This window comes from Camellia sinensis, chromosome 6, assembly GCF_055761805.1.
Source record: "Camellia sinensis isolate YWXY chromosome 6, ASM5576180v1, whole genome shotgun sequence".
NCBI lineage: Eukaryota > Viridiplantae > Streptophyta > Magnoliopsida > Ericales > Theaceae > Camellia > Camellia sinensis.
This window is the reverse complement of record NC_138966.1, coordinates 125,846,058-125,872,959: the sequence shown is the minus strand read 5'-3', so window position 1 is coordinate 125,872,959 and position 26,902 is coordinate 125,846,058. Positions and strand designations below refer to the sequence as shown.

Sequence of the window (26,902 nt, the reverse complement as noted above, 5' to 3'; positions counted from 1 at the left end):
GCTTTGGCAAGCACAGCGACAACGTGGCGGCGTTAGGATTTGAGATCGCCTCGCATGGCTGATCGCGATGAGGGATGGGGGGTGACGATGGAGGCACAGAGAGAGAGAGAGTGACCAACAACAACGTAAATCGCAAGGACGACGTTGGTTGAGATCACGATGGCGACGAACCAACGCCGGAGAGAGAGAGAGAGATAGAGAGAGAACAGAGCGACAAACCAACACTGGAGAGAGAGAGAGATATAGAGAGAATAGAGTGACGAATCAACATCGGAGAGAGAGAGAGAACAGCTCGAAATCCTAGTCGGAAATCGTCATCGGAAATCGCCTCTCACGCGCTCTCTCTCTCTCTCTACGTGTGAAGTGTTTGATTGTTAGGTTTATATATCGATATTTTGGTAATTTTTGAAATTTTGGAGGGACATTTAAATCATTTCACCCTTCCACAACCAACTGTGCGCATAAGCTGGAAAAAAAAAGCACCTCAAACTCAGCTTACAACTTTTAACTCAAAATCAATTAATTTAAGCTGTAATATATCTCTCATAAGCTCAACCAAAGACTCTAAAATAGTTTATTTTAAGTTAAAAATGAATTTAAACCGAAATTAAGTGCTACCAAACATGCACATAAGACTTGTTAGTCAATATCCCCTTTTAAAATTAACCGAACAATCATATAGTGCCATGTAGTTGACTGGAATTTAAGACTAGCATTGTTTGACAAGAACGTAACCGCGATCCAAAAATTGCTCCAAGGAGAGATTCTAACGTCTCTTGCTGTGTAAGTTAGCCGTTACCATTCCCTCCAAATTTAAACATACAAAAAGAATAACAAAAAAATTTAAACATACAAAAAGAATAACAAAACCTCTCAACGAGATTGAGAAGCCTTTGCCCAGTACATCACTCATCCTTTCCTCTCTAATCAAGAAACAGAATCGATGAAGAAACGCCAACCCAAATTGCCTTTCGCAGAGAAAAAAGAAAGTGAAATCTCTTTCTGCAACTCCAAAATGCTATTCTTTCTTCCATTACCCCATTCTTTATACATTATGGCTCCGTTTGGGAAGTGAGTTGACTTTTTAGTTTTTTGACTTTTTTGACTATTTTAGCTTGGGCTTAAAAGCTTGATTTGGGAAGGGCTTTTTGACTTTTTGACTTTTTTGAATTTTTTTGTGAGAGAAGAATGTAATGATTATGGGTTGGATGTGATCTTTTGTTTGTTATGGCTAAAATAACCTATTTTATTTTTTGTGACTAAAATAGCCAAAAAAAACCTGCAAACCCACTTGCCAAACACAGGCTATATATATCAACCCATTTCAATTGCTCATCTACTTTTCATTCTCTCAACCCAAAAACAGTGAAACCCATTTCAATTTCAAAGATCTCACTCAATCCCATTCATGTCTTTGAGCCCTCCTCGCGAGACCAATAATGGAAACAGAAACTACCCGCTCTACTGGTGTTACCAGTGCCACAGGACTGTCAGGATTGCATCTGAAAACCCATCTGATATCGCCTGCCCTCGCTGTTTCGGACAGTTTCTATATGAAATTGACAGAGCCAGACCTGTGGTTGTTGTTGATGATTTCACCCAATTCGATCCCTCCCCGGAGGCCCGTATATTGGAAGCACTCTCTCTCATGTTTGATCCTTTGATGGGGCAGCAAAATCGCCCTATCGAGCCGAGGGAGAGTCCTTTAACGGATATTCGATTTCGTGCCCCTTGGGAGCGACGAAATGATTTCCATGGAAGAGATCATAGGTTGCCGGAGAGTGGAATTCGGGGCTGGCATTGGCCTTGGCCGTGGAGGCGAAACCGGGTTTTTGATGATGATTGGGGATCGGAAACAGGAATTCTTGCTCGTCCCCGAACCTGGGTTATCCTCAGGCCTGCTGGTCCTCTACCTATTCAACAAAATTCCCAAGAGGAAGGTTTGATGCCTCGGACGGTTAATCCTCGGGATTACTTTATTGGGCCGGGGTTAAGCGAGTTGATCGAACAACTGACACAGAATGACCGACAAGGTCCTCCCCCAGCACCCGATTCAGCTATCGATGCCTTGCCGATTGTGAAAATCATGCCGGACCATTTGGTTAACGATGCGCATTGCCCTGTTTGCAAGGAGGAATTTAAGGTCGGTGGTGATGCGAAGGAACTTCCTTGCAAGCACATATATCATTCTGATTGCATTGATCCTTGGTTGAAGCTTCACAACTCATGTCCGGTTTGTCGGCATGAACTGCCAGTTGCAGTTGAGGGCAGAGTTGAAGATAACAATGAAGCTGAGGATTCGATTGTTGGAGGACGACTTAGGGACAGACGGTGCTGGAGGTTGAGACAGCAATCGAATCCCCACAGCGGTAACATTACTACTCATGGCAGTGAGAGTTAAGTTTTCTTAGCTTTGACATAGCTGTGCAAGTTTTAATCCGTGAAATTTATGATTCTATTCTGGTTCATCTTCCAAATGTAGCAAGTAGATTGTATCTGTTAGAAATTAAGAGCCCAACTAGCAATGAAGATGATATTAGCAGGCTGAATAGAAAAAGTTTGTCTGAACTCTGAAAAACTTAAATTAAATTTGTTTCTTGAGAAGGCATTGATATCTATTTGTGAGGGATGGGAACAATATCTCCTCTTTATTAAGTAATATTAATTCTAGAAAGCGATTTGTTCATGAAAAAAACCTAATGTTAATAGAAACTCAAAGTAGTAGATCAAATGTCCAATGAATAATCAAGAAGTGCAAGTAAATGGTATTTTTGATGAAATATACTGACATCGTCATATCAAGTTTTATGCATCGATCACTACTATATCTCTCTTCCATGAACTCCATTGAAAGATATTCAGTTTTCTTCATTTTTGTTGCGAGTTGGAATGACAAAATGAAATTGTGTTTATAATCAAAGGAATAATGGAAGGAAGTTGAAAAGAATTGAACTTTCATGAGGGATAGATTCAAAAGAAATTGCCTAATCTTAACGCATATACATCATACTGTTGTTTTCACCATTAACTCAACGAAGTGAATCCTTACATAGAGCGGAAAACCCTAGCAGTTTGTTGGCAAAAGTGATTGCAGGAAACACCATATCGATGAACATGCTTGTCTTAGGAAGATGAAAACCTAGCAGTTTGTTGGCAAAATTAATAGCATAGAACACCAAATCGATGAACTTGCTTGTCTTAGGAAGATGATCTTTCGACATAAATTTTTAGTAGGATCAATCAAACTATAGTCTTTTGACTGCTATTTAGTTCATTATAACCTCAATGATTGTTTTCGTTCTGAACCCTTCATGTGATCTTTGCCTGTTTCCAGCAGCTGACTCACTGTCGGGCTCTTGCTTTATTCTTTAGCCCATAATGTTACACTCAATGCCAGAAGAAGTAATGTTCATCATTGAAACAACGGCTAATTGCATACATAAATATGAATGGGCATCAGCAAAACGAAGCTACTGTCTCAATGTTGGGTTATATGGTATGTCTTTTGGCTGCTGTATATTGTTAATCGCTCCATGTTACTATCATCGAATAATTCGATGGTGCGAAATGTTATATGTCATGATTTTTATTATCTTTTAATTTCACTGCATATATGGCAAGATCACTCTCCGTTATTTTTCCCTTATATAATTTCTTCCAAACACAAAAACCAATCCCAAGCATCCAACCGGTGATGTACTAACATTTTTGTTCAATGATTTATTCCTTCTTCTTTATGTCAAGATATAGGTGAATTTTCTCAATGAATGGCGTTCTTTTTCTCTAATGAGGGCGATAGTTTGTTGCTGCAGGCCTTTGACTACTTCGTGTACATCAATTTCTACAAGGATCCTCCGACAAAAAAAGAAAAGAAAAGAAAAGAAGATTAATTTTACGTTTGGTTTTCTTCTTTTTTCTTTTTTAATATGTAGAATGATTATTGTTCTGATTGATAATAAACCACTTGAAATTTGTTACTGTTGAAGGTTTAAAGTATTTCCCACTATTTTCACTATCATTTTATGGCTACCTGTTTTTTTATTTTATTTTATTTTTAAATACTCGTGTGTCAAACAATTTTCTTTTGCTAAAATTGTTTTATATTCTTGCAAACTAGGAAAATGAAGAGAAGAAAAAAAAAAAAAAAAAAACGTTTGACAAACTGTTCATGATTTTTTTATTTTATTTAGAATATCCCGCTTTTCGAGGTGTAAATTTGGCACGGGCCCAGGGGGTATCTAGGTCTTGTACAGGCCAGGCCTCGGGCCTACGCCTAGGCTCGGGCTTGAGCTGGGCCTGAGCATGCCTGAACATTTTTTTTTTTCTATTTTTTCTACTAAAATTTTATTATTTTTCACTAAAAATGACACTGGGTCTCGGGCTGAGCTTTGAGTGGGTCTTGAGTGGGCCGATAGGCGGGGCCACGGGCTGGGCCAGGCAAGCTAAGCCCACAGGCCAAGCCGGGCTTCAAAATGATAGCCCGTGCAGAGGTCCCAAGCTTTGAGTGGGCCCACCTCGAGCCTTGGGCAGGTTTCGGGCCACGGACCATTTTTACACCCTACCCACTTTTAGAAAGCATTTTAAAATTGTTTTTGATTGTTATAATGAATGACAAAGCGAGTTTTTGGCTCAAAAGTATAAACAAACTGTTGGTATTTTTTCATAATAATACTATAAAAATATATAAAATAAATTAAATAGAAATGACAAAATAATTTTTTTTATTAAAGAATAAAATACAAAATAAACTACAAAACTACGAATATAGGAATGAACTAGATTATATCATAAACATATTACAATACGGATCCACATAGACATACAAAATAATATGCAAGAAATAATTTAAATCTAGAAGTTTGATGAACAAAAGATAAGAGACGTAAACCGAAACCCATATGATATCACAGTTTCCTTAAGATAGATTCATCGCCTCCCGTTGGGTGTTGGAGGTACGCTGGTGTCTCCCAAGATGCGATGGTTGAAACTAGCTGATGTAGAAGTATCTTTTGAATAGCTTTGGTGAATTTGACAATAGCAGTACTCTCTCTCTAACAAAAACAAAAAAAAAAAAGGCTAGCAAAAAGACCATAGAAAAAATTTCTTTGATATAAAAATCATCTCCAACTTTATTATCTCTAAACACTATCTCATTTTTCATTACAAAAAATCTCTTTAAAAACAACTTACTAAAGAGTGGCTTGGGATGATCTAAATAAGTGCACTTTTTGACTTTTTATGAAATATGGGTTGAGTATGGGTTGGCTTTGAAGTGATGTGTTAGAGATGTGATGTGAATGTGACTTAAATAGGATAGTGACTTTTTGAATTTTTTAGATCATGCCAAACAAGGCCTAAGTTAGAGGGAAAAAACCTCTATTTATGCTTGTGGGGAAGAGCCTTAGCTATGAAGGCTAACATTAATAGGGTCATTAAATTGCCATTACTAAGGCCATCACTACAAGAATTTACACATTTTGCGACCACTTTTACCGACTAAAAAAATTTTGGTCGCAAAAAAATGACGTTTGGCGACCAAATATTAATTAGTCGCGAATGATCATTAATTTTGGCGACCAAATTTTATTAGTCGCAGAAGGTTATATTTTTGCGACCAAAAAATATGTTGGTCACAGAAAGTGGTATACTTTTGCCGACCAACTACAAATTTGGTCGCGGAAGGTCACATATTTTCTGGCGACCAAAAATTTAGTCGCGAAAAACTTATTTTCAGCAACCAAAAAAAATTAGTCGCCAAATTAGTACTTTTAGCGACTAATATTTTAGTCGCCGTTGATTGAGATTTGGCGACTAAAAAAATTTGTCGGCGAAAGAACCTATTTTTGCGACTAATTTGAGAGTTTGGTCGCCAAAAGTTTGGGGGAAATTTAAATCGTGGGGCGGGAATTGAATTTCAGAAAAAAAATTGCAGATTGGGGTAATTTTTTACTTCACACACTGTTGATGCATCAATCGAGCATCAATCGAACCCAGATTGGGGTAATTTGGTTTAACTCGTCTCCTCCCATTCCCTCTCTGTCTCTCTCTCCCTCTCTGTTCTTCTTTCCTACCCTCCCTCTTGTGCTCGCTCCCGACGCTGGCCTCCATTTCTGCCTCTCCCCCATTCTCTCTCAGTGTCTTCAAGTCGCAATCCTCCCACTCGCAAGGTAGGGTTTCCGATTGTGAATTGCGACACTGTGCTTCGATTGGGTCACCGAAGGCTAGGGTTTCCACCACCACAGCCACCGTCATCATCATCAGCTTCCTCAAATTCTACATTGACGCCGCTGTCTTCTCTTTCTCTCTCTGCTTCGAACCCCCATGGGAGCTCTCCGGTACCTCTATCCCTCTCTCTCTCTCTCTCTCTATGCTTCTCTATGCTTCAAGTAAATCGATATTTGTTGGTGGAATTGAGGTAATGGTAAAGACTGATTATTGTCAATAATCAGTCAAGTAAATCGATTACAGAGTGGAATTGAGGTAATGCTTTTCCTGATACTTTGAGGGTTGCTTTGCAATTATTGATGTTTGGATGTTTATCTATACAATGCAGGCATATCTTTACTTTAGGGTCAATGAAGATATTGAATTCTATTTTATTTTATTTTATTTTTTAAAAATTCTGGTTATTGATTATCCTATCCGATCCAATTCAATAGAAATAAACTAGGGGCTTTGACTACAGAGCACTTGGATTTTTGATTTTGAAGTTTTTCATGTGGAATTTAGGTTTCTGTTAGGGTTCTGTTATTGGTATGTTGTTCTAATGTGTCTGAAACTGAGGTTTTTTGTTTACATCATAACCATATAGTAGGAGTAATTACATAACCTTCATTTGTGTTGAATTTTGTTGGGTTCCTTTGAGAGATGCGTCAATTGCTTTGTTTGGTCCAGTGACAAAGCATAGCAAACGCAGAACATCATCAAATATTGAACTTATTACTTGCTATCTGGTTTCCAACCTTGTAAAGGCTGTAAAAGCCTTCTAAGACAATTGGGGTTTCTTCCAAATTTAAGTCATACCATGCATGTTTCGCTTGCCTGCTAATATGTAAATTCTAATTTGAATCTTTTTTATAAAAAAAAGTTGGTAGCATATTCTGTTGTTTGTACATATAGTTTTCCTTACAAAGCCTTATTATGATTCATGTGCTTTGCTAACTGGCAAGTTCCTTCCACTCCTATGAAGGTTTTCTCCAACAATATGGGAAAGAAATCTGAGCCCGTCATAACAAAATGCAAGGACAGCGAAAACTGGACAAAAGTTACATTTAAGCCTGACTTAGCAAAATTCAATATGACTCATCTTGAAGATGATGTTGTTGCCCTGATGAAAAAGCGGGTGATTGACTTGGCAGGATGCCTTGGAAAGACTGTGAAGGTTGAGCTTAATGGGCAACGTATTCCAGTAAAGTCTTTTCTTGACTATGTTAATCTCTACCTTCAATCTGCCTCCAAAGCCAGACTAGATGCCCTCCCAGGGTTTTCATTTCAATATTTATTGATTCATTTTACTTCTCATAATTTTAATCAAAATACTATTCAAATTCAACAATTTCATCAGGATTGCTGAAAAGGTTAATGATAGGTGGGAGATAGTAGTCCTTCCAAACTTAGGTTAGGAATATAATTCTATTTGTTCCATTTTTTTTGCCAAATTAATAAACATTTAAACTTTTTAGGATGAGCCTCATCATAAAATTTTCACTAATATAAATATTCATCTTTGAATTGGGCATCATTGGCTGATCTTATCTAGAATTTGTCCAGGAGAGTAGTGATCAGTCGCCCAATTGGCAGCATAAAGCTCTTGTAAAATTTCATTCTATTGGTGATCAAACACACAATGGAATTGTCTATAAACAGGATGGACTAAGCAATGGGATTGCACAATCTATGCAACCTGAAATCATTCGAAGATAGAATCAAAACAATCTGGTATTCAGGGCAATGAAAAGGTAATGGTACCTTTTGTTCTGTTTTGTTCTGACAATTATATATCATAGTTTGAGTGAGATATAGTTTATTTATATGTATCACCTATTTTGTGTCTTAGATTGGATCCTAATGTTACAATTTCCAAATTGATTTTTGGCTAGCTTGCTAAAATTTCTTAGTTTTAGGAACCTTTGTATGGATTAAATATTTTTTATTAAAATTTAATTTTGGGATCAGCACATTCCCTGAGAAGTTATCACTTCGCTGTGTTTATGATGCAACTTCTGTTTTTTTTTTTTTTTTTTTTTTTTTCTTTTTTTCATGTTTCCTCTCTTGAAGTCGATTAGTTAGTGTGTTTCATTTTTGTTCTTTGTCCATAATGATTGAAGTTGACAACACATATATGAATGCTTTCTAGGAGCTTGCATATTTGTTAGAAGAGAAAAACATGTCTCTGGCAGCGATTCAGGCAGCTCATGAGTCGGAAATAAATAACTTGGGCTTAGAACTTGAGAAAGAACGTGACAAGTTAGCAAATATTCAGCTAAAATTACAAGGTTCTTCCCTACTCTTTCAATGTCCAATTGTAATATCACATTTTGTCGTCTTAAATTTCTCGCCTGATCTCTTTTCCATTCCTAGAGGAACTGAAGTTGAATAAATTCTGTCAAGAGGAGCTGAACTTATCAAAAGTGGACAAGAACAAAGTGAGTTCTGAATTGGGTTCCTTTCTATTGGAATTGATGGCTATTTTGGCATTTTGACATTATTTATGTAAAGTTGACCATAAATTACTTTTACTCATTTATCTTGAAATTCACCAATTATTTCTCAAATAGTTGTTACCTTTCTCTGTTGCAGCGAAAAATAAGGATCATAATCTAACTATATTTTCAAGGATCTAATATATTCTCATTAGTGGAACTTACTACTGACTATAATATCTTGATTGCTATTTTCTTTACAAAGACAAGTTGAAACTAATAGCTAAACTGAAATGTGGATAAAAGTGGTGAAGGGTTTAAGTCAAGTTTTATTGCTTAACAAAACATCACTTGAGGTGCTGTGTGCATGCACAGGATTTTGTACTCTGGTAGAATCTGTAGCATAGTGCTGGGAATTTAGGGTGTGGGTCTTCATGAAACATGAATATCTGGTACTGTTCATGACATGAATTGTACTCTCCGTTAACATCATATGTATGTTGTGTGTATATGATACACCCATGTACTGTGTACATCATTAAATGTAACCTCTGTGAAGAGTTCTATGATTTTAAAACTGTTCTTAAGAATTTGGATCTGGGGTTTTTGGGCAAAGAATGCCTACTGGTTTATTCTTTTAGATTGCATATTGATTGAAGTGATGAAACACTATGCCAATGACGTTTCCCACTTTCTGGAGAGTTTCTTTGTTCCATTATTTTTGTAAGATAAGATGGTCTTGTTTTTGCATGAAAACTAATGATTGGCTTTTATAGTCTAAATTGACAGTGGTATGGTTCATTGTTTTCAGTAGGGACAGAGAAAGGCATCCAATAGGGATATTTTTCAGGGTAGGTTGGCCATCATAATATTGATCCTTGTAATCTGATTCCATTTATTTATTTTTCCTTTTCAGAATATGGAAGCGGAGAAGCAGGTTAAATTTTTCCAAGGTTGTGTTGGTTCTGCATTTGCTGAACGAGATCATTCAATAATGGAGGTTACTACTTTTTCCCCTCTTAAAGTTTCTATGTTCTGCTTGGTGCACAGGAGAAGGTTGGGGTTTAATGCCAAAAAAAAAAAAATTTACATATTTAGCAAAGAAAGCACATTTATCTGATGGTATACACCCGGTAAACTTAGAACAGCAGAAGAACACAACTGACAATCCATCAACTAACAACAGTAGCTGAAATGTTGAAGGTGATTGCTCACATCTGTGGGTTTTAGTCTCAACTCAAAGGAGTTAGGGATAGAAGGAAATAAATAATATCTGACATCTGGTGAGTGATTGTGTTCATCAATAGAGGTTAGTTTTAATTCACTTACTTGGGAATACCGTGCGTGTAACTAAAACAGAAGGTGGCCGACTATAAATTGGTCTTTTTATGTGGGTTTCTATAATTTTTAAAAGGGACCACTTAGGCCACATTAAGTAACATTCATATAGTTATATGGGCTTATAAGAAGTGGGTAGCATTTCTAAATTTAGATAGTAATCGTCTACGAAGCATGGACACAACCTCATTAAGTAACATTAAGTAACATTCAGTAACATTAAGTAGGCCACATTAAGTAACATTCATAGTAATCGTCTACGAAGCCATCGACCTCGACCTCCATCCAGTCGACTTCGACCACCGTAAGCCTCTCTCTCTCTCTCTCTCTCTCTTGCCTTCCCTCTCGCTCGCGTCTCTCGTTCTCTCTCTCTTGCTCTCCCTGATTAATATGTATAATATATATATATGTATGTATTTATTTAATATTAATAAAAAAGACATCTTATATAGATTGAGAGTCTTAATATTTTTGGCCTTTACTTCCCCTAACTGATAGCACAATGGGTTGTCATTAGCATGACCCCAATCTGTTACTATTGATTTGCAGATACTGTGCGTAAAGAAGCAGCCACAATAACAGCTGTATTTCCTTCTCCGAAAGATGTTATGTCGATTTTGGTTCAGGTATTCTGACAAGGAGTCCCTTCTTTTGTCCTATATGGGTTTCATGACAGTGGACTTGGATGAAGTTTAGATACCAGGATCATATTGGTTGGCAGTTTCATAATTTTGACCAGTTTCTGTGCTTGTATGCAGCGAGTTTTGGAGCAGCGACTTACAACACTTCTTGACAAATTGTTGATAAAACCATCTCTCGTTAACCCACCTACTATGGAAGAAGGCGGACTTCTATTGGTGAGTTGAATAATTGTTAATGTTTTTGTTCTTCCTTCACCCCATTGTCCATTTGAAGATAAAGTTGGATTGTGATTTCATTTGTATTCGCCTGAGGTTACAGTATCTTAGAATGCTAGCAGTGGCATATGAGAAGACACAGGAACTTGCTAGAGAGCTACATGCTGTTGGGTGTGGTGATTTGGATGTTGAAGGTAAGAATTAAATTAAGCAAAACACTAATTACATATCAATTAGACATCTAAATTTTATTTTTTTCAAGAGTCTAATTGATATTTTGAGATAATTTGAGATTGAAATAAAATTTTAATTGAATTTTAGATGCCACAGCAACAACTTCCCTTTAATAAAAAACGGCAATTAACGGTGAAGGTTAAAATCGAGACAAAATCAAATAATTTAAATATAAAATTAATATTATTAAAAGATATAGATTAAATTAATTTTTAAATGATAATTTAGGGGAGAAAATAATATTTTCTCAATTTGCAATGGCTTAGTGTAGTTGGCAATCCGGGGGCCACAGGCTCAGCTTGTGGATGAAATTTCGTTACATCTTTGCATGGTCCCTCTCTTTACCTCCTCACCCACCCCCTTCTCTCTCTCTCTCTCTCTCTCTCTAGAGTGAGGTAAGTGCTGCATTTGTTCGTTGAGTATTCAGGATCTGCATTACCCTTCATTCTTGAATCTTGATTGTCTTTTCACTGTACTTTGTTTAGTGGATTGTCTAATTCTGTGATGTTTTTTTAACTTCATTGATATGTGGGTATTCTATTATCAGTACTGTTTCAATCTCTCAGTCACCATATATATCGCTCTTTCTTTTTAGTTACTGTTCAGGTTTGTTTGAATTTTCTGTTATTTCATTTGTTCTGGTGACAATAATCCAACATTTGTGTAGAGCTCATCATTTGTGACTATCTGTTTATAGAACAAAGCTAGAAGAAAAGAATATGAGGTCTTTTATTCTGTGAGTGAATTCATAATATGCTACTTCCTGATGGTTTCCTCATCTGGGCTTCAATTTCTCTTTGGGGTTTTTTTTTGGTGTGTTCCCATATATAGAAATCTGAACTTCTTTCAGTACATTTAATTTGATTCACTACTTGTTATGCAATTGCTCTGAGGTGTATATCATTATTGAGGACTGTCAGCCCATCCTTGAAGGGATTTTATTTTAATTTAATTTTAATTTTTGATTTAATATGCAGATAAGATAAAGGTCAAGCTTTGAAGAATTATTTGATTACGACAAAACACCACTCAACATAAACAATAACACTGTAGTTAAGTCGTGGAGTCGAGTTTTATTGCTTTTTTGCCCAAATGATGGCAACTTAAAACAAGATATAATATAACTATTTATAGATGTCGAGACCCCATTGGCATCAAGTAGTTTTTGGGTGGTTGATGTAATATAGCTAACAAATTAGAGTAAGAAAGTGAAAAGGTTTTTAATTCATAGCCTTCCCTCTTGCGTGCAAATCCCATAATGTGAGAGAGGGAGAGCTATGAATACAACAATGATGCAAATTTCTCAATGTCTAAAATGATGGTGACATAATAATTTATTGGCAGCATTGAAAGCCATCACTCGTAGAAGTGTAGATATCTTTCGCAATTCGTTAGACTTTTGTGCTTGCTTGCTAATCCAGGCTGAATTAACAAACTTTAAGCAGTATCGTATCAACTAGCAATTAATTTGAACTCACTGAGTGTCGCAACTATTTTGAAAGTGAACGCAATCTATTCCTATAGTTGTTAGTGTATGTCCTGGTTGTTAAAATTTTACACAAACAATGCAGTTACACCTTAAACATGAAACATATGCAATTGAAGTTTTAGAAAATACCTTTGTGGAAAACATCAGTTGGTTTGATTATAACTTCACTGGCTCAATGGCACTTTTATGACTTTAACGTGCCTCAATATTGTGCATTTGTAATCGAAGTATCAATTTGTGTGCCCCAAGGAACTTGCATAAGGACATTGATATGGTGTTATTCACAAAAGAGAGAGCACTACTTCTAAAATATTGAACTGAATGAGTTTTTTTTGAAGCCTATAGTGCAGAACCATTACGTATTTCTGAAAAAGATTGACATGGTAAAGTTGTTTGTTGCCTGATGATTTTAGTTTCTTAGAAGCACTTATTTGTACTTTCTTCAGTGTTGACCTCCTAATTCCATTTTATAATTTGCTTCAGCTTTCAGCTTACTCAAAGGATATGCTGGCTGGGATTGTAAGCTTATCTTGATCCTTCTATGGCTCTCACTGCAACCAAGGTTTCAAAAGGTTCTGTAGCGATTGATGCAACAACTGTCAATAACTTACAAGGAAGCAATTATATTTTTGCCAAGTCACCGCAGCACACTAGATTACATGGTACAAGTCCAGCACTTGAGTTTGGTAAACAGAGTGATGGACATCTCTGGACATTAAAGTTGAAGTTTCCTAAGAAAGTTTTGTGGAACATATGTGGAAAACCTAGTAGTTTTGTTCTGTCTCCAGGACTTTCTGCCATATGTCGATCAACAAACACAAGCAATACTGAAACACAAGAATGTATTAGAGACCATGGTGATTGTTCAGAATCATCTAGGTATGGGCTTTGGGCAAAACATATAACTGAAACTGTTTGCAATACAATTTATTATACCATTATTGTTTTCATTCTTCTGTTGATAAATCAATGATCCATGATAGATTTCATACAATAACATTATTGATTCCAATTTGCTAGGCTCTAAAAAATATATTTTGATAGGAGCAACTTTTTTTAAACAAATATCTCCGAAATGTAAGCCATTTTTCATCAGTGTTTTAATCTTGAGTCTATGGCTGGATTTTTTGAATGCTTAGATGTAGTTATGGATTATGTGATGCCTAAGGGATTCTAGGAGTGATTCTTAGACCTATCTTCTTCTTCTCCTTTCTTTCTTTCTTAGATTTCAGCACTTTCACAGCCCCAGAACTGCCCTTACAGCGCTGTCCCTATTTGTCCTACATCAACATGTATGATAGAACTATGATCATAATGAAAACAAGTGTAAGTGAACCTAGTGATTTTTTAATTATTGTATGTTTGCATTAGGGATATGGTAGTGACCGCAGTGTGGGTGTGTCCTGTATTTCACTTTTTCATGTCTGAGGTGCTTCATGTATCACTTGGAGTGAATTTTGGTGTAGAAAAATTTCAGAGACATAACAGAAAATCAAAACAGTCAGCCCTATTTTAAGTATAACACTTGTACGCTTTGACAAAAAAGAGAAGAGAAGGGGTAATACTAAATTAGAAGTTTAGAAAGAAGCTCTAAAATGAAGAAGGTTTAAGATAAGTTGGACTAAAATTGAGTGTATGAAATGTTACTTTTGTAAAACCTGAAATACAAATGAGGTGGTAGTTATAATTGCAGGCTAATAACCAAAGTACCTAGGCTCGATTATACATACAGAGGGACAAAATGGTGATGGTGCTACTCATAAAAAAGAGGAAGAATAAATTTTTGTCTGATCTTTGACCTTTTCTTATATGTATATGTAATTAGTGTTTTATAAATGATATATTAGCATACTAACAACAAAAAACTGAAAAAGCTCAAACTAGTGCTATTGGCTTATCAGAGCCAATCAACATGCTTACACTTCTTGTTATTGTCGGGTACTTGTGTAGGTCAATGCAAGGTATTTTCAAACCCTGAAGCTATGGGAAAAATCATCGATGTTGCAACTCTTCTGGGTAGATCTAGAGGTTTGTGCACATTTGAGCTGTAATGTTGGTTCTCTTGTTGTGCGTTTGAACGTTACCAAACTTTTAGAGATGGTGTTGCATAAGGTGGTGACATAGCAGTTTATCTTCCCAGCATGTGTTCTATTTACTATCCCATGTGAGCTTAAAAAAGAAGTGCCAGCATTCAACTTTGTCTCCATATATCTTGAGCTAGAGTTTGTACATCATAATTTTAGCCTCAGATCAGTCTGGAATGATTGCAAGAAATAATTGTTGCAACAGGTTTGGCATTCATTGATTGCTCTGCCAGTTCTGAGCCTATTGGAGTGCTAAACTGAGTGGTAGATTTGGGTTGTTGTGTTGTGATGGCCAATAAGAAGCCTCTTAGTTCTTCAATGGTAACTAATCCTTTTATGTATTTCTTACGCACCCTAGTTTGTTAATGGATGCCTTTTGATGTTTCTGTTTGTGATAAAGGTAATGATAGTATGTGGTTGCTGTTTGATTGTTCTGCTTACCATGACAAATTGTGGGGAAAAATTTCATATAATATTTCATTTGCTTTCTGTTGTCTGAAGAAAAGTTATTTTTTGTCTGGATTGTAGGAAGATTATGATAAGTTGCTTGCATATCCACGTCGCATTCGACATGAGTCAACTGTGAGTGTGCTTTTTACTTGGTTGGTGCAGATAGAAGTGTTTTTACACCTTGGAACATAGATAACATATGAATGTGATGGTCGGAGACTATTGTTGTGCAATAGTGAGTGGACAGATGATTATGACTTGCAGATCAAAACTGAAATTTTTGCTAATCTCTTCTTTGTCTTTTAGAGCTAGTATTCAAGACTGAAATTGTGATTCAGTTGATGAAATTATACTAAATTGAAATACATTGTTGCATTCTTTCACATATTACTGCAATTACGAACCAGTTAAGATGTATAAAGTCTCTTAATGTAGGTTTAAATATTTCAGCTTGTATGCTTTCTGTTTGATGTAGAGATGGGTCTGCCAATATTAGCATTCAACCAGTTATGACTTATGAATGTCTTCCATACACTGTTTGTAAGCGGTTTGTAATAAATTCTTCAGTGGTTTTGGTGGTACTTGGAAGACACTGTTTGTAATAAATTGGAAACCTCTTTACGGAGTCTTGTTTTTAATATAAACTCTTCTAAATAGTTTTGGCCAATTAGTTGTTTCATTTGGGAAAAACCATTTATCTTGAGTAGATCTTGCTCCCTAAACCTGCTTCTGCTTCTCCTATAACTATAAAAATTTCATTGTTTCTGTTAGTTTTTGTTTATAAAAATTGAGCTTGATAGGACTAATCATTTATAGTCTGCATAATTTCATGCTGTGATATTTAATGAAAAATAATAATTTCATGCTATGACAACTGGCAGGTTGGTGCTGGCCTCCCTGTTATAGCATCCTTAAATCGTATACTTTCATCTGGAGATCCCGTGCACCATATCATTGGGAGCTTAAGTGGTATAGCATTTATTTTTATTTTTTTATTTTATTTTTGAAATGTCTTATTTCTTCTTCATGCTTGCTTGCATATATCGAACATGCTTTGTTTTTTAAGTTGTAATTTTATCATTTTGTTTCATATCCTTGTATGTGAATAGGTACGATGGGTTATGTAATGAGTGAGGTAGAAGATGGAAAGCCATTCAGCCAAGTTGTCAAATCTGCTAAAAGCCTTGGTTACACTGAACCAGGTTTAATAATTTATGATGTTACCATTTTAATAAATCAGTTTAGTTGAATTCTAGGATTGTTCTTGGTATAGAAAAGCCATATCTAAATAATTAGTGATATGGGTCCAAATTGTCAATTATAAGGCCTTTTTTACCTTGACTATTTGTCTATTCTTGTTATTCGTTTCCATTTTTTGTTGAAAAGAAAAAGGCAAGACAATGAAAACTGTGAGCTTAATTCAAAATTCCTATGGCATTTTATTAGTATTAGATTAATGAATTTATTTGTTTCTTAAACTTTTTGACAGAAAGCATATATTTTGTAAGAATTTTGCGTTATACATTACTTTGATATCTATATATGATGCTTGGTTATTTCTTGTTTGTTTGTTTGTTTCTTGAAATTTTTGTTCTGTATTGAAGGATTTCTGCTAAAATATATCTTTTTTTTGCCATTAGTTTCTAATTTGTTATAGGAAAGTGAGTGACTTCTGACCATTGTACAAATGAATGTGATTTTTTTTTTTTTTTTTTTGGAGTTTTCCCTGATTATGGTTAAGGAATTTTGTTTTCTATTATTATTTTTAAGGAAAACTCGTCAGATGTATTCATTCATATCATATCTGGTAGGTAGGGTAGCAGAATGGATGAATATGCTTTCCCTTGATGTCTTGGGAAAGAGAACGGAAAGGAGGCACAAATGTTATGCCACCTTATTTATGTGAACTGCAAATTTATATTTTTTTTTTGGTACACGTTAATCGTTTGTGTGTGATTACTTAGATTAGGGGCCTTGATCATCAGTGCTGATTGAATGTCTGCTCAAGCTGCTCATTTACAACCCAAAGTTTAATCTAAAACTAAGAACATCAGAATCATTCATGTTTTAATTAATCTGTGGTATTATTCATTAAAATAAACTTTACCAACTTTATTAAAAAATCATATGTAAAAGTGAACTGAATCAATGGAGCTTTGATAGTTAACTATGCCTGTATTTGTTATGGCTGTTAGCTTATTAATCATTGTGTACTGAAATTTGCTGGTACAGCAACAGGTATAATTTTATTATGCCACCTAGTTGTCTCAATACGATGTACATGTTGATAGGATTTAATTGATTTTTGCAAAGATACGGATTTGCAATCCAGTGTTGCTGCCACTATCATGCTTCTCTGAATTTTTTTTCTTCCAATTCTGTTTCTTTATTAGGTGCCTTACGACACTACTGCTTTGATGGATGCGAAGCGTGGCACGGAAGGGCGCAAGGATCTTTTTGATTGGCTATCAAGGCAAATTAGTGGATTAAGCAATTTTCTTGATGCTGTAAATTTGAATTATGTATTGTTTCAATTTGTTATGCTAGATGGATGTGACTTGTGAATGAAAACTTAGAATAGTTGTATTGTGTCGAATGTTAATGAATTATGTATTGTGTCGAATGTTAATGATTCAGTTAATTTGAATGATGCTTTAAAATTATAGGTTTATTATGGATTAAATGAATTATTAGGAATTACAGGTGTATTGTTTTCTTGCTTTGGCGACCAATGTATTAGTCGCAACAAATAAATTATTTTTTTTTGTAAAAAATGACAATTGCCGACCAAGAGTTTTGGTCGCAAAAAATACATCTATTGCCGACCAAAACAGTTTTTGGTCGTGGAAACTCACTTTTGCCGACCAAAAGTTTTGGTCGCGAAAAGTAATAAATGGCAACCAAAACCTTTTTTGGTCGTGGAATGTCACAATTGACGACCAAATTTTTTGGTCGTGGAATGTCACGATTGGCGACCAAAATTTTTTGGTCGCGGAATGTCATGATTGGCGACTAAAATTTTTGGTTGCGGAATGTCACAATTGGCGACCAAACTTTTTGGTCGTTGAATATGATGATTGGCGACCAAATTTTTTGGTCGGGAAAATATCACTTTTTGCGACCAAAGTGTTTTGGCGACAAAAAAAATTAGTCGCGGTAATTAAATATTTAGCGACCAAAAATTTAGTCGCGAAATCTAACTTTTGCCGACCAACCATAATTTTGGTCGCGAATTACTTTTGCCGACCCTCAATTGGCGACCAAAGTAGCGACCAAAAAAATTGGTCGCGGATAACTTTTGCCGACCAAAAATTGACTTTTAGCGACCAATTTTTTTGTTGCCAAAAGTGATAATTCTTGTAGTGCATCGACTAGAGTTACAAAGGTTAAAAAATTCTTAACCACTAATTTGGTCATCAACTCCATCATTAAAAGATGAGAATTACAAAAGTCTAAACCTCACATGTGCTTAGTATATACAAATAAATATGTATATAATGATATTTGAATAAACTAACTAAATGGGTTGCAAAATGGATATAGATATTGATCACAACCCGATCTAAGCCCAATCTTAAACGCATGCATAAGCTATGCCCAACACAGCCCAGCTCAACCCAAACTCCAGATTAAGTCCAAGTCTAAGTCCAAATCCAAGACCAAAGCCAACACATGCACAAGTATAAGCCTAGGCCCAGTCCAAGCTAAGACTAAGTCCAAATTTTATTGATACCCCTTTTATGAGACAATTCTCATTTACAATTTAATAGTTTCAACTCACTATTTTTATATTATAATCTTTCCACTTAAAAAAACACAACCCCACTCGGACCCATCTCAACTAACGATTGGGTTCCACTGTATTTTCCAGCACAACCAAGTTACTATTGCAAAACAAATTATTCAAACTCGATTTGTGTTTGATTTGTTAAAAGTTTATTCAAGATCGGATTATCAAGTAAACAGATCACACTTTAACACATTTTGAAGGCTGTTAGTTTTTGAACTCAACTCAATAAGCTCATATAAAAAAAATATACTAAACCGAGCCACTTGGCGTTGGCTTGATTAAAAATCATTTGAAATCAACTCAAAGGATAAACAGGCTAAAATTGATCATTTTTTTAAAACTAGACTTAATAAACACACCATCCGTTTACGCCCATTGGCTAAAAAAAAAAAACCTCACAGCTCTTACTTGAAAATAAATATGAAAATCAGTACAGGTATCAAATAATGCCTTTGAGGTATTATGAAAAAATTCATTCATGTTGTGTTTAGTTGAGGATTTGAGGAAAGATTTGAAAAGGGTAATGGAAAAGGGAGGTAAAATATAAATAAAATATATTTATATTTCACCTAGTTTCACACACCTTTTCCCTTGCTCTTTCCAAATCTCTCTCCAAAAGGCAAGAACATGAGGTTATTGCTAATGTTCCAATTTTCTAGCAAGAATAAAAAAACACTCAGTGCTCTGATAAATGATTCCCCTTTGGCAATGATTAACACAAATGACACCATTAGAGACATCTCGAACCTTGGTGGTGAGTACCAGCATGAAAACCCTCCGTATAAGCTGTGTTTTTTAATATTGTCTGCAATAAATATTTCCGCTCATTACTATAAGCTGTCAAGGGAAAGAAAAATTGAAATTGATTGACTAGAAAGGGCTGGGAAAACAAAAATGAAAGGACTGAGAAAAATGCAATGATCATAATTCACAACATATCTGATTAGCCTTGAAGGCATAGCACAGTTTATGAGGTATCTACAATTAAGTACTCAGAGTTTATGAGGTGTTAAATAGCAAGAAAGAGAAGAAATGACTTACAGCCAGGTTAATGAAATCCAAGCCTAGATGTTTTCTGATACTTTGAAACAAGAGTACCAAGCTGTTCCCCATGTTGCTTGATAGTCTCCTCCTTGATCTGTATTGTTTGCTTTCTTAGTCCTAGACCAGAAGAGGCTTTGAAATTGCAAATAGCATATACTCTACTTACCTCTGAAAGAACTATATACACTACAGGAATTTTGAGTTTTAACGGCGTTTTAAAAACGCCGGTAAAATCCTGAAAAACGCCATAAAAGAGTACAGCAACGTTCAATATTTTCGTCGCTGATACGGCCGTTGCAATAGCTTTACAACGTTTGGAAAACGTCGCTAAAAACATTAGGCGGCGTTTTTGAAAACGCCACAAAAACTTTGACAGCCGCTTACAATTCCGTCACAAATAACGTTTGACATCATGATGACGTCATTTAGTGGCATTTTTAAAAAAACGCCACCTTCTACCTTTTTTTTTTTTTTTTTTGGGAGGGGGGGTGGGTGTGTGGGACTGATTCTGCATAACACACAGGGTCAAACAATTTAACAAAGAACGCAACTTGAAATATAGCACGACACAAGATCACAATTTTTACATATTCAATATATTGTAATCAAACACATCCATAAAAACATTATACGGAAATGAGGAAATAGTGCATAAAAATTATCTCAATCATTCGTACAAAAAATACCATCAAAGTACATCTTTATAAAACCATCATCCAACTCATCCATCCAAGCACCAATAATTTGGTTCCATCTTGCCAATGACATACAAATAACTGGAGTTGAATAACTAACAGACCTTGATCTTTATATTTTTCATATAAAATGTTCAATTCTTTGTAGTTTGATTGTTGTTTAGCCACTGCAAAAGGGAGCCAAAAAAGGTCAAAAAAGTTTATGTTAGTTTGAATTGAACAACTTGAATATGATTAAAAGAACTTTGTAGTCTATATTATCTTTGTAAACTCAAACAAACAATAAACAAGAAGTCATATACCAAGCAACAAAGTAGGTTTCAAGAAAGAAGTAGCATTATGAATAAATCCAAAGAGCTCTGAATATTCCTAGGGAAATAAAAGAAGAAGAATATGCCCAAAGATCAATAAAGTAATTAACAGCAAGGACAAAAACAAAAACAAAAAAAAAATAATTTTTTACGTATGAATGATTATCAAAAGAAAAAGAGAAGAAGAAGAAGAAGAAGAAGAAGAAGAAGAGGCAAATTAACCATGTAAATATAATAGATTTGACTAACTAGGATATATAAAGTCACTTGCCATTTTGAAGCAACATTCATAATCAGAACAACCTCCCATTGTAATTGCTCATTTCCCATTGTAACTGCTCAGAGGTACATCATTTCCGCATATGTTTTGCACTTTCAATTCTATTCAATCAGCAACTACTAACCACATATTCACCAAAAAAAAAAAAACTACTAACCACATACAATGATAATATTTGACAAAAACAATGGAAAGCTTCAAACCAAAGAAGGTGGCCACCACCCTCTCACAACTACAAACTTACTGCTAAAAGGGTAGGAACTGAGTTGTTGGTGTAACATCTTAATACAGCTCCTCTCTAACAGCAACCTAAACTTCTAAAGCCTAGCACATTATTATGATATAAAAAAATAAAAATAAAATAAAAAGAAGCAATTATGTCATATAATTCTAATCCAATTATATGAAGTTCTGCTACTGACTATGAGTGTGTCTTATTTTTCCACCACCAAAAATTAAAAGCTACAAAAAGAGACAAAAAAGAAAAAAGAGAATACGATAGTCCAATAATACAAAAACAGTATGGTGACCCAACACGATGTAAGCGGAGTTTCATAATGCTCTGCACATCAACAAAAACAGAGCAATGGTACAAATGGGAATTGGATGAGAACCTTTTTGTTCTTGTATGGTGACCCAACTTATGACAGACCAATAATACAACTTAAAACTTTCAGAGAAAACACACTCACTCATTCACACATATATATATAGATCTCAAACAGGTATGAAAAATTTAAAGAAAGAATTTAAAAAAAATTTTGTTCTAAAAAAATTCATTACCTGAACTAGCTGATGTTAAAAATCCATATCGAACAAGACTTCCTTTTTGCTGAACTCCTTCCGTTTCCAGTGTTGTCTTTCTTTTTTTCCCAGGCACTGAAACAATGAGTGCACAAGTCACCACCACCACCCCTGCAGATATTAGTTGCTGATTTAGAAAGTCAAATTACCAGAAGTAATCCTTTTCAAAACTAGTAGTGACAACAAAACTAGACTTGTGCAGATTCCCTTATTGAATTTATACCCTGCACATGTCAAAGTTTAGAATTGACAATGTTTAAAACAAAACTTTTGCATCATTAGCATAAATCAAATACAAGCAGTAAGAAGGTAATAAAGAATTAAAGAAAACAAATCAAACTATAGAATGCAGAGAAATAATAATAATAATAATAATAATAATAATAATAATAATAATAATAATAATTCAGAAAGAGGCTCAATCAAACCTGAGAAGGGTTTCGCGGAGTAGAAATTCCAAATTCAGCCTCCATTGCCATCGGACCAACCTACCTGTTGCTGAAAGTAACGGACAAAAGGGAAAATCAACAACTCAAGGGTTTATTAAACATGTTAAATACTTAATAAGCATTACAATAAGTACACGTATTTATTAAACACCAACTCAAGGTAACAAGTGCACAATAAGTACACATCACAAACTAATAAGAATTACAACAAGTGTTTCCATAAAATAACAAAAAAGGTCACTAGAAGGGCGTAAACATACCCTGCTCAGCAAGGTGCTCGTCCACCTCATTTGCTATCTGTTTCCCAACAACATACAAATTCAAACTTCTTAGCCAATTAGCAACATCTACATGTACACATAGATATACATTAAGTTGATAAAAAGATGAGATGAAATTCAATTAAGACCTTATTAAAGTACTCATACTGTCTATTGCCAAGGCCAAACACTCCATAAGTAAGATTCTGAAGCCATTCCCCTCTGTCTTTACCCTATGAAAAATCATATATAACAAAAAATGAACCCCCCAAATCTACTTTCTCAAAGAACCATACTATCAATATACACTGAAATTATTCAAATTTATCTCTGTAAACCATTTATAGAACCTTGCAGCATTGTCCGTTGGCTCACCATTTTCATATCTACAGCACAAACAAACAAGAAAATAAATTTAATACATAGCTACACCTACGCACAAAGTTACAAACAATCAGATATATATATACATCATGTCTGTATGTGATTAACGAGGAAGGTAGGAATTAAAAACTCACATAGCTAAAAAGAAAAATGCCAAACTCTCTTTCTTCGACTTCTCCTCATATTCCTCATCATCTGCCGCATAATCATCCTATGAACCATATACATAATTTGATATATAAAAAAAAACATCAACATCGATAATCAGTACCATCAAACAATCAAACCTTTAAATAAAAACAAAAAAAAAAGAAGGTCAAACTCACCAAATCAACTACTTTAAAGGTGGCCTGATGGGAGGTTAAAAGAATCATCCAAAACAATAAACATGGGTTTTCAAGGAATAAAGCTACAGATGGGAGGTTAAAAGAGATCTGATACACATAAAAACTACCCCTAACTAACATAGATTCCATGCTCTTCTTCTGCAAATTATGCCTCAAAAGCTTGGAACGATCAAAATTTATAGCAGAAACAAGCAAAAGACATGAAATGAGGATGGCCAAGTTTAAAATTTACACATTGACAATTAATTAAAGAGATACATTGAAGATGACATCGACGACATCGACGATTTTGTAGTTGCAGAGGAAAGCTCTTCCGGTGCTGATGGTGGTGGTTCAGTAATGAAGACGACATCGACGTCGTTGGATTAGGCGGCAACATCCTCACCGCGGCGGTGGCGGCGACTCCATCGTCATTGTCATCGTCATCGTCCTCCTCATCATTCACGCTCTCTTCTGAACTGTCCTCACCACCATCTTCTCTATTACTCCTGTGAATCAACTTATCTCCTCTCCTCCCCTTGCTCCGACTCGACCGATCTCAGTCCCGGTTCCTGTCTTGATCCCACTGATCTCGATCCTTCTTCACTCAATTGGTCTATCTTCCTCTGCAAAATTATTAGAATTAGAATCAAGAAAAACAAAAACCGTCAAGAAATTTCAACCAAATCGATTCAAGAATCGATGGATTTAGAATTAGATCTGAACAAGTCATCGCAATCGAACCTGGTGAATCTCTCAAGGAGACTGGGGAGAGACACATAAACCCTAGATCTAGGACAGTGAGAGAAAACGATAAGAGAAATAAAGACTGGGGGAGAGTGAGCACTGTTATAAATGGAACGCGTGTTTATAATAAAGGATAACGCGTAATTTCACTTTATTCCACAGCGTTTTTCAAAAAACGTTGTCTAACAAACGTGGTTATAGCCAACTTTTGTTGTAGTGATAGTAGATGTTCTCTCTAGTATTTCTTCAATGAATTTCTCAGGATTGGTAAAGGAACTTGATAATTTCACATTGGCAGATTTCTCCTTTTGTGTATCATTGGATGGCTTACCAGCTTTTGCTACATCAAAGAGAGAAGAATAAGAAGTTAATAACTAAAACAAATCAAACCAAACCAAGTGTCCTACTCAAGTGAGGTTGGCTACACAAAATTATGAAACAACTCCCATTTTTTCTTATGCAACAGTCATCCAGACTATTCAAGCTCTTAGGTTTTAATTTGCACAAGAGTTGGAACAAGATTAGGCTTTAAATCGCTTTCCCCACTGAACATTTCTCCCAGAAAGAGTAGTTAGCAAAATCACATAAATCAAAAGGAAACATTCTCCCTTTACTTTTCTTTTTTTAGGATTTAGGGTTTAGAGTATGTTTCCAGCCAGCTGATCAAAATAAGTTGATAAAGTAAAAGACTTGGAAAGTACTGTATATCTCAAGCAGGAAATGATTTTTTTCCAGAAGCACATCTCTAGTGGCTTTCATGAGGCCCCCACAGCTCATACATGATTTAAGATGGCTTGTTCTTTACTTGCATCATAGGACGGACACTTTCAAACATTGGATACCAAGACTTTAAGGTACTAAAGCCTTTCTAATCCTTTCACAATCCCAGACCAAAACAAATACTGTGGTTTTAGAATTAATAAAAGGCGAATTACACTAGTAGTCCTTATAGTTTGAGACTTGTGTCACTTTGATTTCTGACCTTTCAATTGTGATACATTTGATTCTGAATTTTAAATCTCATTCCAAATAAGGACAATTGAAGACACCGTTGCGCCATTTCAAGGGCAAAGTCGCCAATTTAATAAAATATAAACTAGTTCGATAAAAATAAATGTCAAAAGTTATTTCTAAATTTTTAAAAATTATTTCTACCATCAAAGATAAAATTATATAAAAATAATAACTCTTTTACATTTTATTTTTTAATTTTTTTTACCAAATTAATTTTTAGTATGCGTTTGGATAATGATCATGTAATGGGTGACTATTTTTGTCGATATTTTTGGATGGTTATCATGTAATGGATAGTTCTTAGACTTTTAATGTGTAATCGACATGTTTAATATATAAATATTTTTAGTTTTGAATTTTTTGATTTAATGGATTGGTTTAATAATGATATCAAAGTTGTCGCCATGTTTGACTTTTAAAAAAATAGAAACTAATTTAACGAAAATAAATATAAAAAAAAATATTTTTAAAAATTATTTCTACCCTCCCAAAAGATAAAATTATATAAAAATGATGTGTTTTTATTTTTTTTTACCAATTTAATTTTTAGTTTCTTAGAAAAAAAAAATTCAAAATAGATTATGAAAATCAAGCCAAACAGAACTTTATAACCAAGAAAGTTCCACCATTATTCAATTAAAAAAATGTCATTATCAAACAACATACGAGTTAACCAACACAAAATAAGTTGTACGACAACTTTGCCCTTGAAATGGATCATTTGCAAAGAAAACATCTTTGATTGTTCTTGTTTAAAGCAAGATTCAAAATTCAGGATCAAATGTATCATAATTAAAAAGTCAGGGACCAAAGTGACACAAGTTCCAAACTACAGGGATTGTTAGTGTAATTCACCCATTAATAAAAGAAAAGGCTTTTGAAAAAGATGAGATGATAAAATGTATATCAAACACTACAAGAATCCTATTTAAACGTTCAATACTTGAGTACAGGCCATTTTAGTTGCAATTGATAATCAAATAGACTCATTGCAAATGCTATGTAATCAAGGTAAAAGAATTCCATAAAAACAGTAAACTGGTTAAAGGGATCAACAGTTCCTTCATCTCTTTGGTCCCTAAGAAGGAGAATCCAGTGGGTTTAGCTGATTACAGACTAATTAGTTTGGTTGGTTCACTATATAAAATTGTTTCTAAGGTTCTATCCTCCAGGTTGAAGGCGGTGATTCCTCAAATAATTAGTGAAAATCAATCAGCATTTATTGGAGGAAGGAGCATACTAGATGGAGTGTCGGTGGCCAATGAGGTTGTAGATAGTTGGAAGAAATCTAGGAAAAGAGGTTTGATCATAAAGCTAGACTTTGAGAAAGCTTATGACTCATTGAATTGGGATTATCTGTTTACAATGATGAGAAATTTTAGGTTTGGAGGAAAGTGGGTGGAGTGGATAAAGGAGTGCATTACCTCTTCTAGATTATCTGTACTTGTTAATTGAGCACCAACAGATGAATTCAATCCACAAAGAGGGCTCAGACAAGGGGATTCCCTGTCCTCCTTCTTGTTTAACATAGCAGCAGAGGGTTTAAGCATCTTAATGTCAAGAGCTTTGGATCTGTAGTTGATACAAGGGGTGAAGATCGGCTCACGTCGGGTAGTTCTTTCTTATCTTCAGTTTGCAGATGATTCATCAATATTGTGTGAAGCTGATGTTTTGGAAGTTAGTAATCTGAAGAGGATACTGAGG

The 26,902-nt window shown here is 35.0% G+C and overlaps 4 protein-coding genes and 1 non-coding gene across 40 annotated transcripts; 2 read left to right on the top strand and 3 right to left on the bottom strand.

Moving 5' to 3' along the window:
• The first annotated feature begins 1,304 nt into the window (after positions 1–1,304).
• On the top strand, positions 1,305–4,018 carry LOC114278993 (putative E3 ubiquitin-protein ligase RHC1A). Of its 11 annotated transcripts, none has more exons than XM_028221168.2 (3): positions 1,305–2,390; positions 3,335–3,496; positions 3,813–4,018. In XM_028221168.2, the coding sequence occupies exons 1-2, from the start codon at positions 1,409–1,411 to the stop codon at positions 3,370–3,372; spliced, it is 1,020 nt and encodes a 339-aa protein (XP_028076969.2). In that variant the 5' UTR covers positions 1,305–1,408; the 3' UTR covers positions 3,373–3,496; positions 3,813–4,018. The 11 variants fall into 11 exon arrangements, with proteins under 11 accessions (XP_028076969.2, XP_028076961.2, XP_028076995.2 ...); XM_028221160.2 differs by having other exon boundaries at positions 1,306–2,396; positions 3,338–3,496; XM_028221194.2 differs by having other exon boundaries at positions 1,312–2,369; positions 3,338–3,496.
• A 3,766-nt stretch (positions 4,019–7,784) lies between these two features.
• LOC114273954 (uncharacterized) lies at positions 7,785–17,765 on the top strand. Of its 21 annotated transcripts, XM_082874673.1 has the most exons (14): positions 7,785–7,958; positions 8,357–8,495; positions 8,581–8,645; positions 9,559–9,642; positions 10,530–10,606; positions 10,739–10,837; positions 10,941–11,031; positions 13,044–13,439; positions 13,786–13,886; positions 14,511–14,588; positions 15,173–15,226; positions 15,976–16,063; positions 16,204–16,296; positions 17,488–17,717. In XM_082874673.1, the coding sequence occupies exons 8-14, from the start codon at positions 13,415–13,417 to the stop codon at positions 17,553–17,555; spliced, it is 507 nt and encodes a 168-aa protein (XP_082730799.1). In that variant the 5' UTR covers positions 7,785–7,958; positions 8,357–8,495; positions 8,581–8,645; positions 9,559–9,642; positions 10,530–10,606; positions 10,739–10,837; positions 10,941–11,031; positions 13,044–13,414; the 3' UTR covers positions 17,556–17,717. The 21 variants fall into 21 exon arrangements, 11 of the variants coding, with proteins under 11 accessions (XP_082730799.1, XP_082730801.1, XP_082730798.1 ...); XM_082874675.1 differs by lacking the exon at positions 7,785–7,958 and having other exon boundaries at positions 8,331–8,495; XM_082874672.1 differs by lacking the exons at positions 7,785–7,958; positions 8,357–8,495; positions 8,581–8,645; positions 9,559–9,642 and having other exon boundaries at positions 10,441–10,606.
• A 1,429-nt stretch (positions 17,766–19,194) lies between these two features.
• Positions 19,195–20,110, bottom strand: LOC114278979 (uncharacterized). Of its 2 annotated transcripts, XR_014333023.1 has the most exons (3): positions 20,095–20,110; positions 19,926–20,022; positions 19,195–19,689 (listed from the first exon to the last, which is right to left on the bottom strand). It is a non-coding gene; the product is annotated as an uncharacterized LOC114278979 (transcript). The 2 variants fall into 2 exon arrangements; XR_014333022.1 differs by lacking the exon at positions 20,095–20,110 and having other exon boundaries at positions 19,926–20,085.
• A 586-nt stretch (positions 20,111–20,696) lies between these two features.
• LOC145789258 (uncharacterized) lies at positions 20,697–22,962 on the bottom strand. 5 transcript variants are annotated; one of them, XR_014333021.1, is made up of 5 exons: positions 22,877–22,962; positions 22,728–22,764; positions 22,447–22,516; positions 21,998–22,242; positions 20,705–20,790 (listed from the first exon to the last, which is right to left on the bottom strand). XR_014333021.1 is itself a non-coding variant. In XM_082874696.1 (5 exons), the coding sequence occupies exons 1-4, from the start codon at positions 22,921–22,923 to the stop codon at positions 22,003–22,005; spliced, it is 312 nt and encodes a 103-aa protein (XP_082730822.1). In that variant the 5' UTR covers positions 22,924–22,955; the 3' UTR covers positions 20,705–20,790; positions 21,998–22,002. The 5 variants fall into 5 exon arrangements, 2 of the variants coding, with proteins under 2 accessions (XP_082730822.1, XP_082730823.1); XR_014333019.1 differs by having other exon boundaries at positions 21,998–22,129; XM_082874696.1 differs by having other exon boundaries at positions 21,998–22,129; positions 22,728–22,814; positions 22,896–22,955.
• Positions 22,963–22,988: 26 nt separating this feature from the next.
• On the bottom strand, positions 22,989–24,398 carry LOC145792868 (NADPH--cytochrome P450 reductase 2-like). The gene is made up of 3 exons (XM_082874695.1): positions 23,438–24,398; positions 23,246–23,322; positions 22,989–23,113 (listed from the first exon to the last, which is right to left on the bottom strand). The coding sequence occupies exons 1-3, from the start codon at positions 23,585–23,587 to the stop codon at positions 23,026–23,028; spliced, it is 315 nt and encodes a 104-aa protein (XP_082730821.1). The 5' UTR covers positions 23,588–24,398; the 3' UTR covers positions 22,989–23,025.
• Positions 24,399–26,902: the final 2,504 nt, after the last annotated feature.

Coding starts and splice junctions, on each gene's coding strand:
- LOC145789258 (XM_082874696.1), bottom strand. CDS start 22,923: ATGGAGTGTTTGGCCTTGGCAATAGACA. Junction 22,815..22,895: donor TTTGGCCTTGGCAATAGACA/GTATGAGTACTT, acceptor GTGTACATGTAG/ATGTTGCTAATTGGCTAAGA. Junction 22,130..22,446: donor CTCCGCGAAACCCTTCTCAG/GTTTGATTGAGC, acceptor TAATATCTGCAG/GGGTGGTGGTGGTGACTTGT.
- LOC114278993 (XM_028221144.2), top strand. CDS start 1,409: ATGTCTTTGAGCCCTCCTCGCGAGACCAATAATGGAAACAGAAACTAC. Junction 2,397..3,334: donor TACTACTCATGGCAGTGAGA/GTTAAGTTTTCT, acceptor GCCTGTTTCCAG/CAGCTGACTCACTGTCGGGC.
- LOC114273954 (XM_082874673.1), top strand. CDS start 13,415: ATGGTGATTGTTCAGAATCATCTAG. Junction 13,440..13,785: donor GATTGTTCAGAATCATCTAG/GTATGGGCTTTG, acceptor TTTCTTTCTTAG/ATTTCAGCACTTTCACAGCC. Junction 16,064..16,203: donor TATCATTGGGAGCTTAAGTG/GTATAGCATTTA, acceptor GTATGTGAATAG/GTACGATGGGTTATGTAATG.
- LOC145792868 (XM_082874695.1), bottom strand. CDS start 23,587: ATGGAATCTATGTTAGTTAGGGGTAGTTTTTATGTGTATCAGATCTCT. Junction 23,323..23,437: donor CCTTTAAAGTAGTTGATTTG/GTGAGTTTGACC, acceptor TATGGTTCATAG/GATGATTATGCGGCAGATGA. Junction 23,114..23,245: donor GCATTTTTCTTTTTAGCTAT/GTGAGTTTTTAA, acceptor TTTGTGCTGTAG/ATATGAAAATGGTGAGCCAA.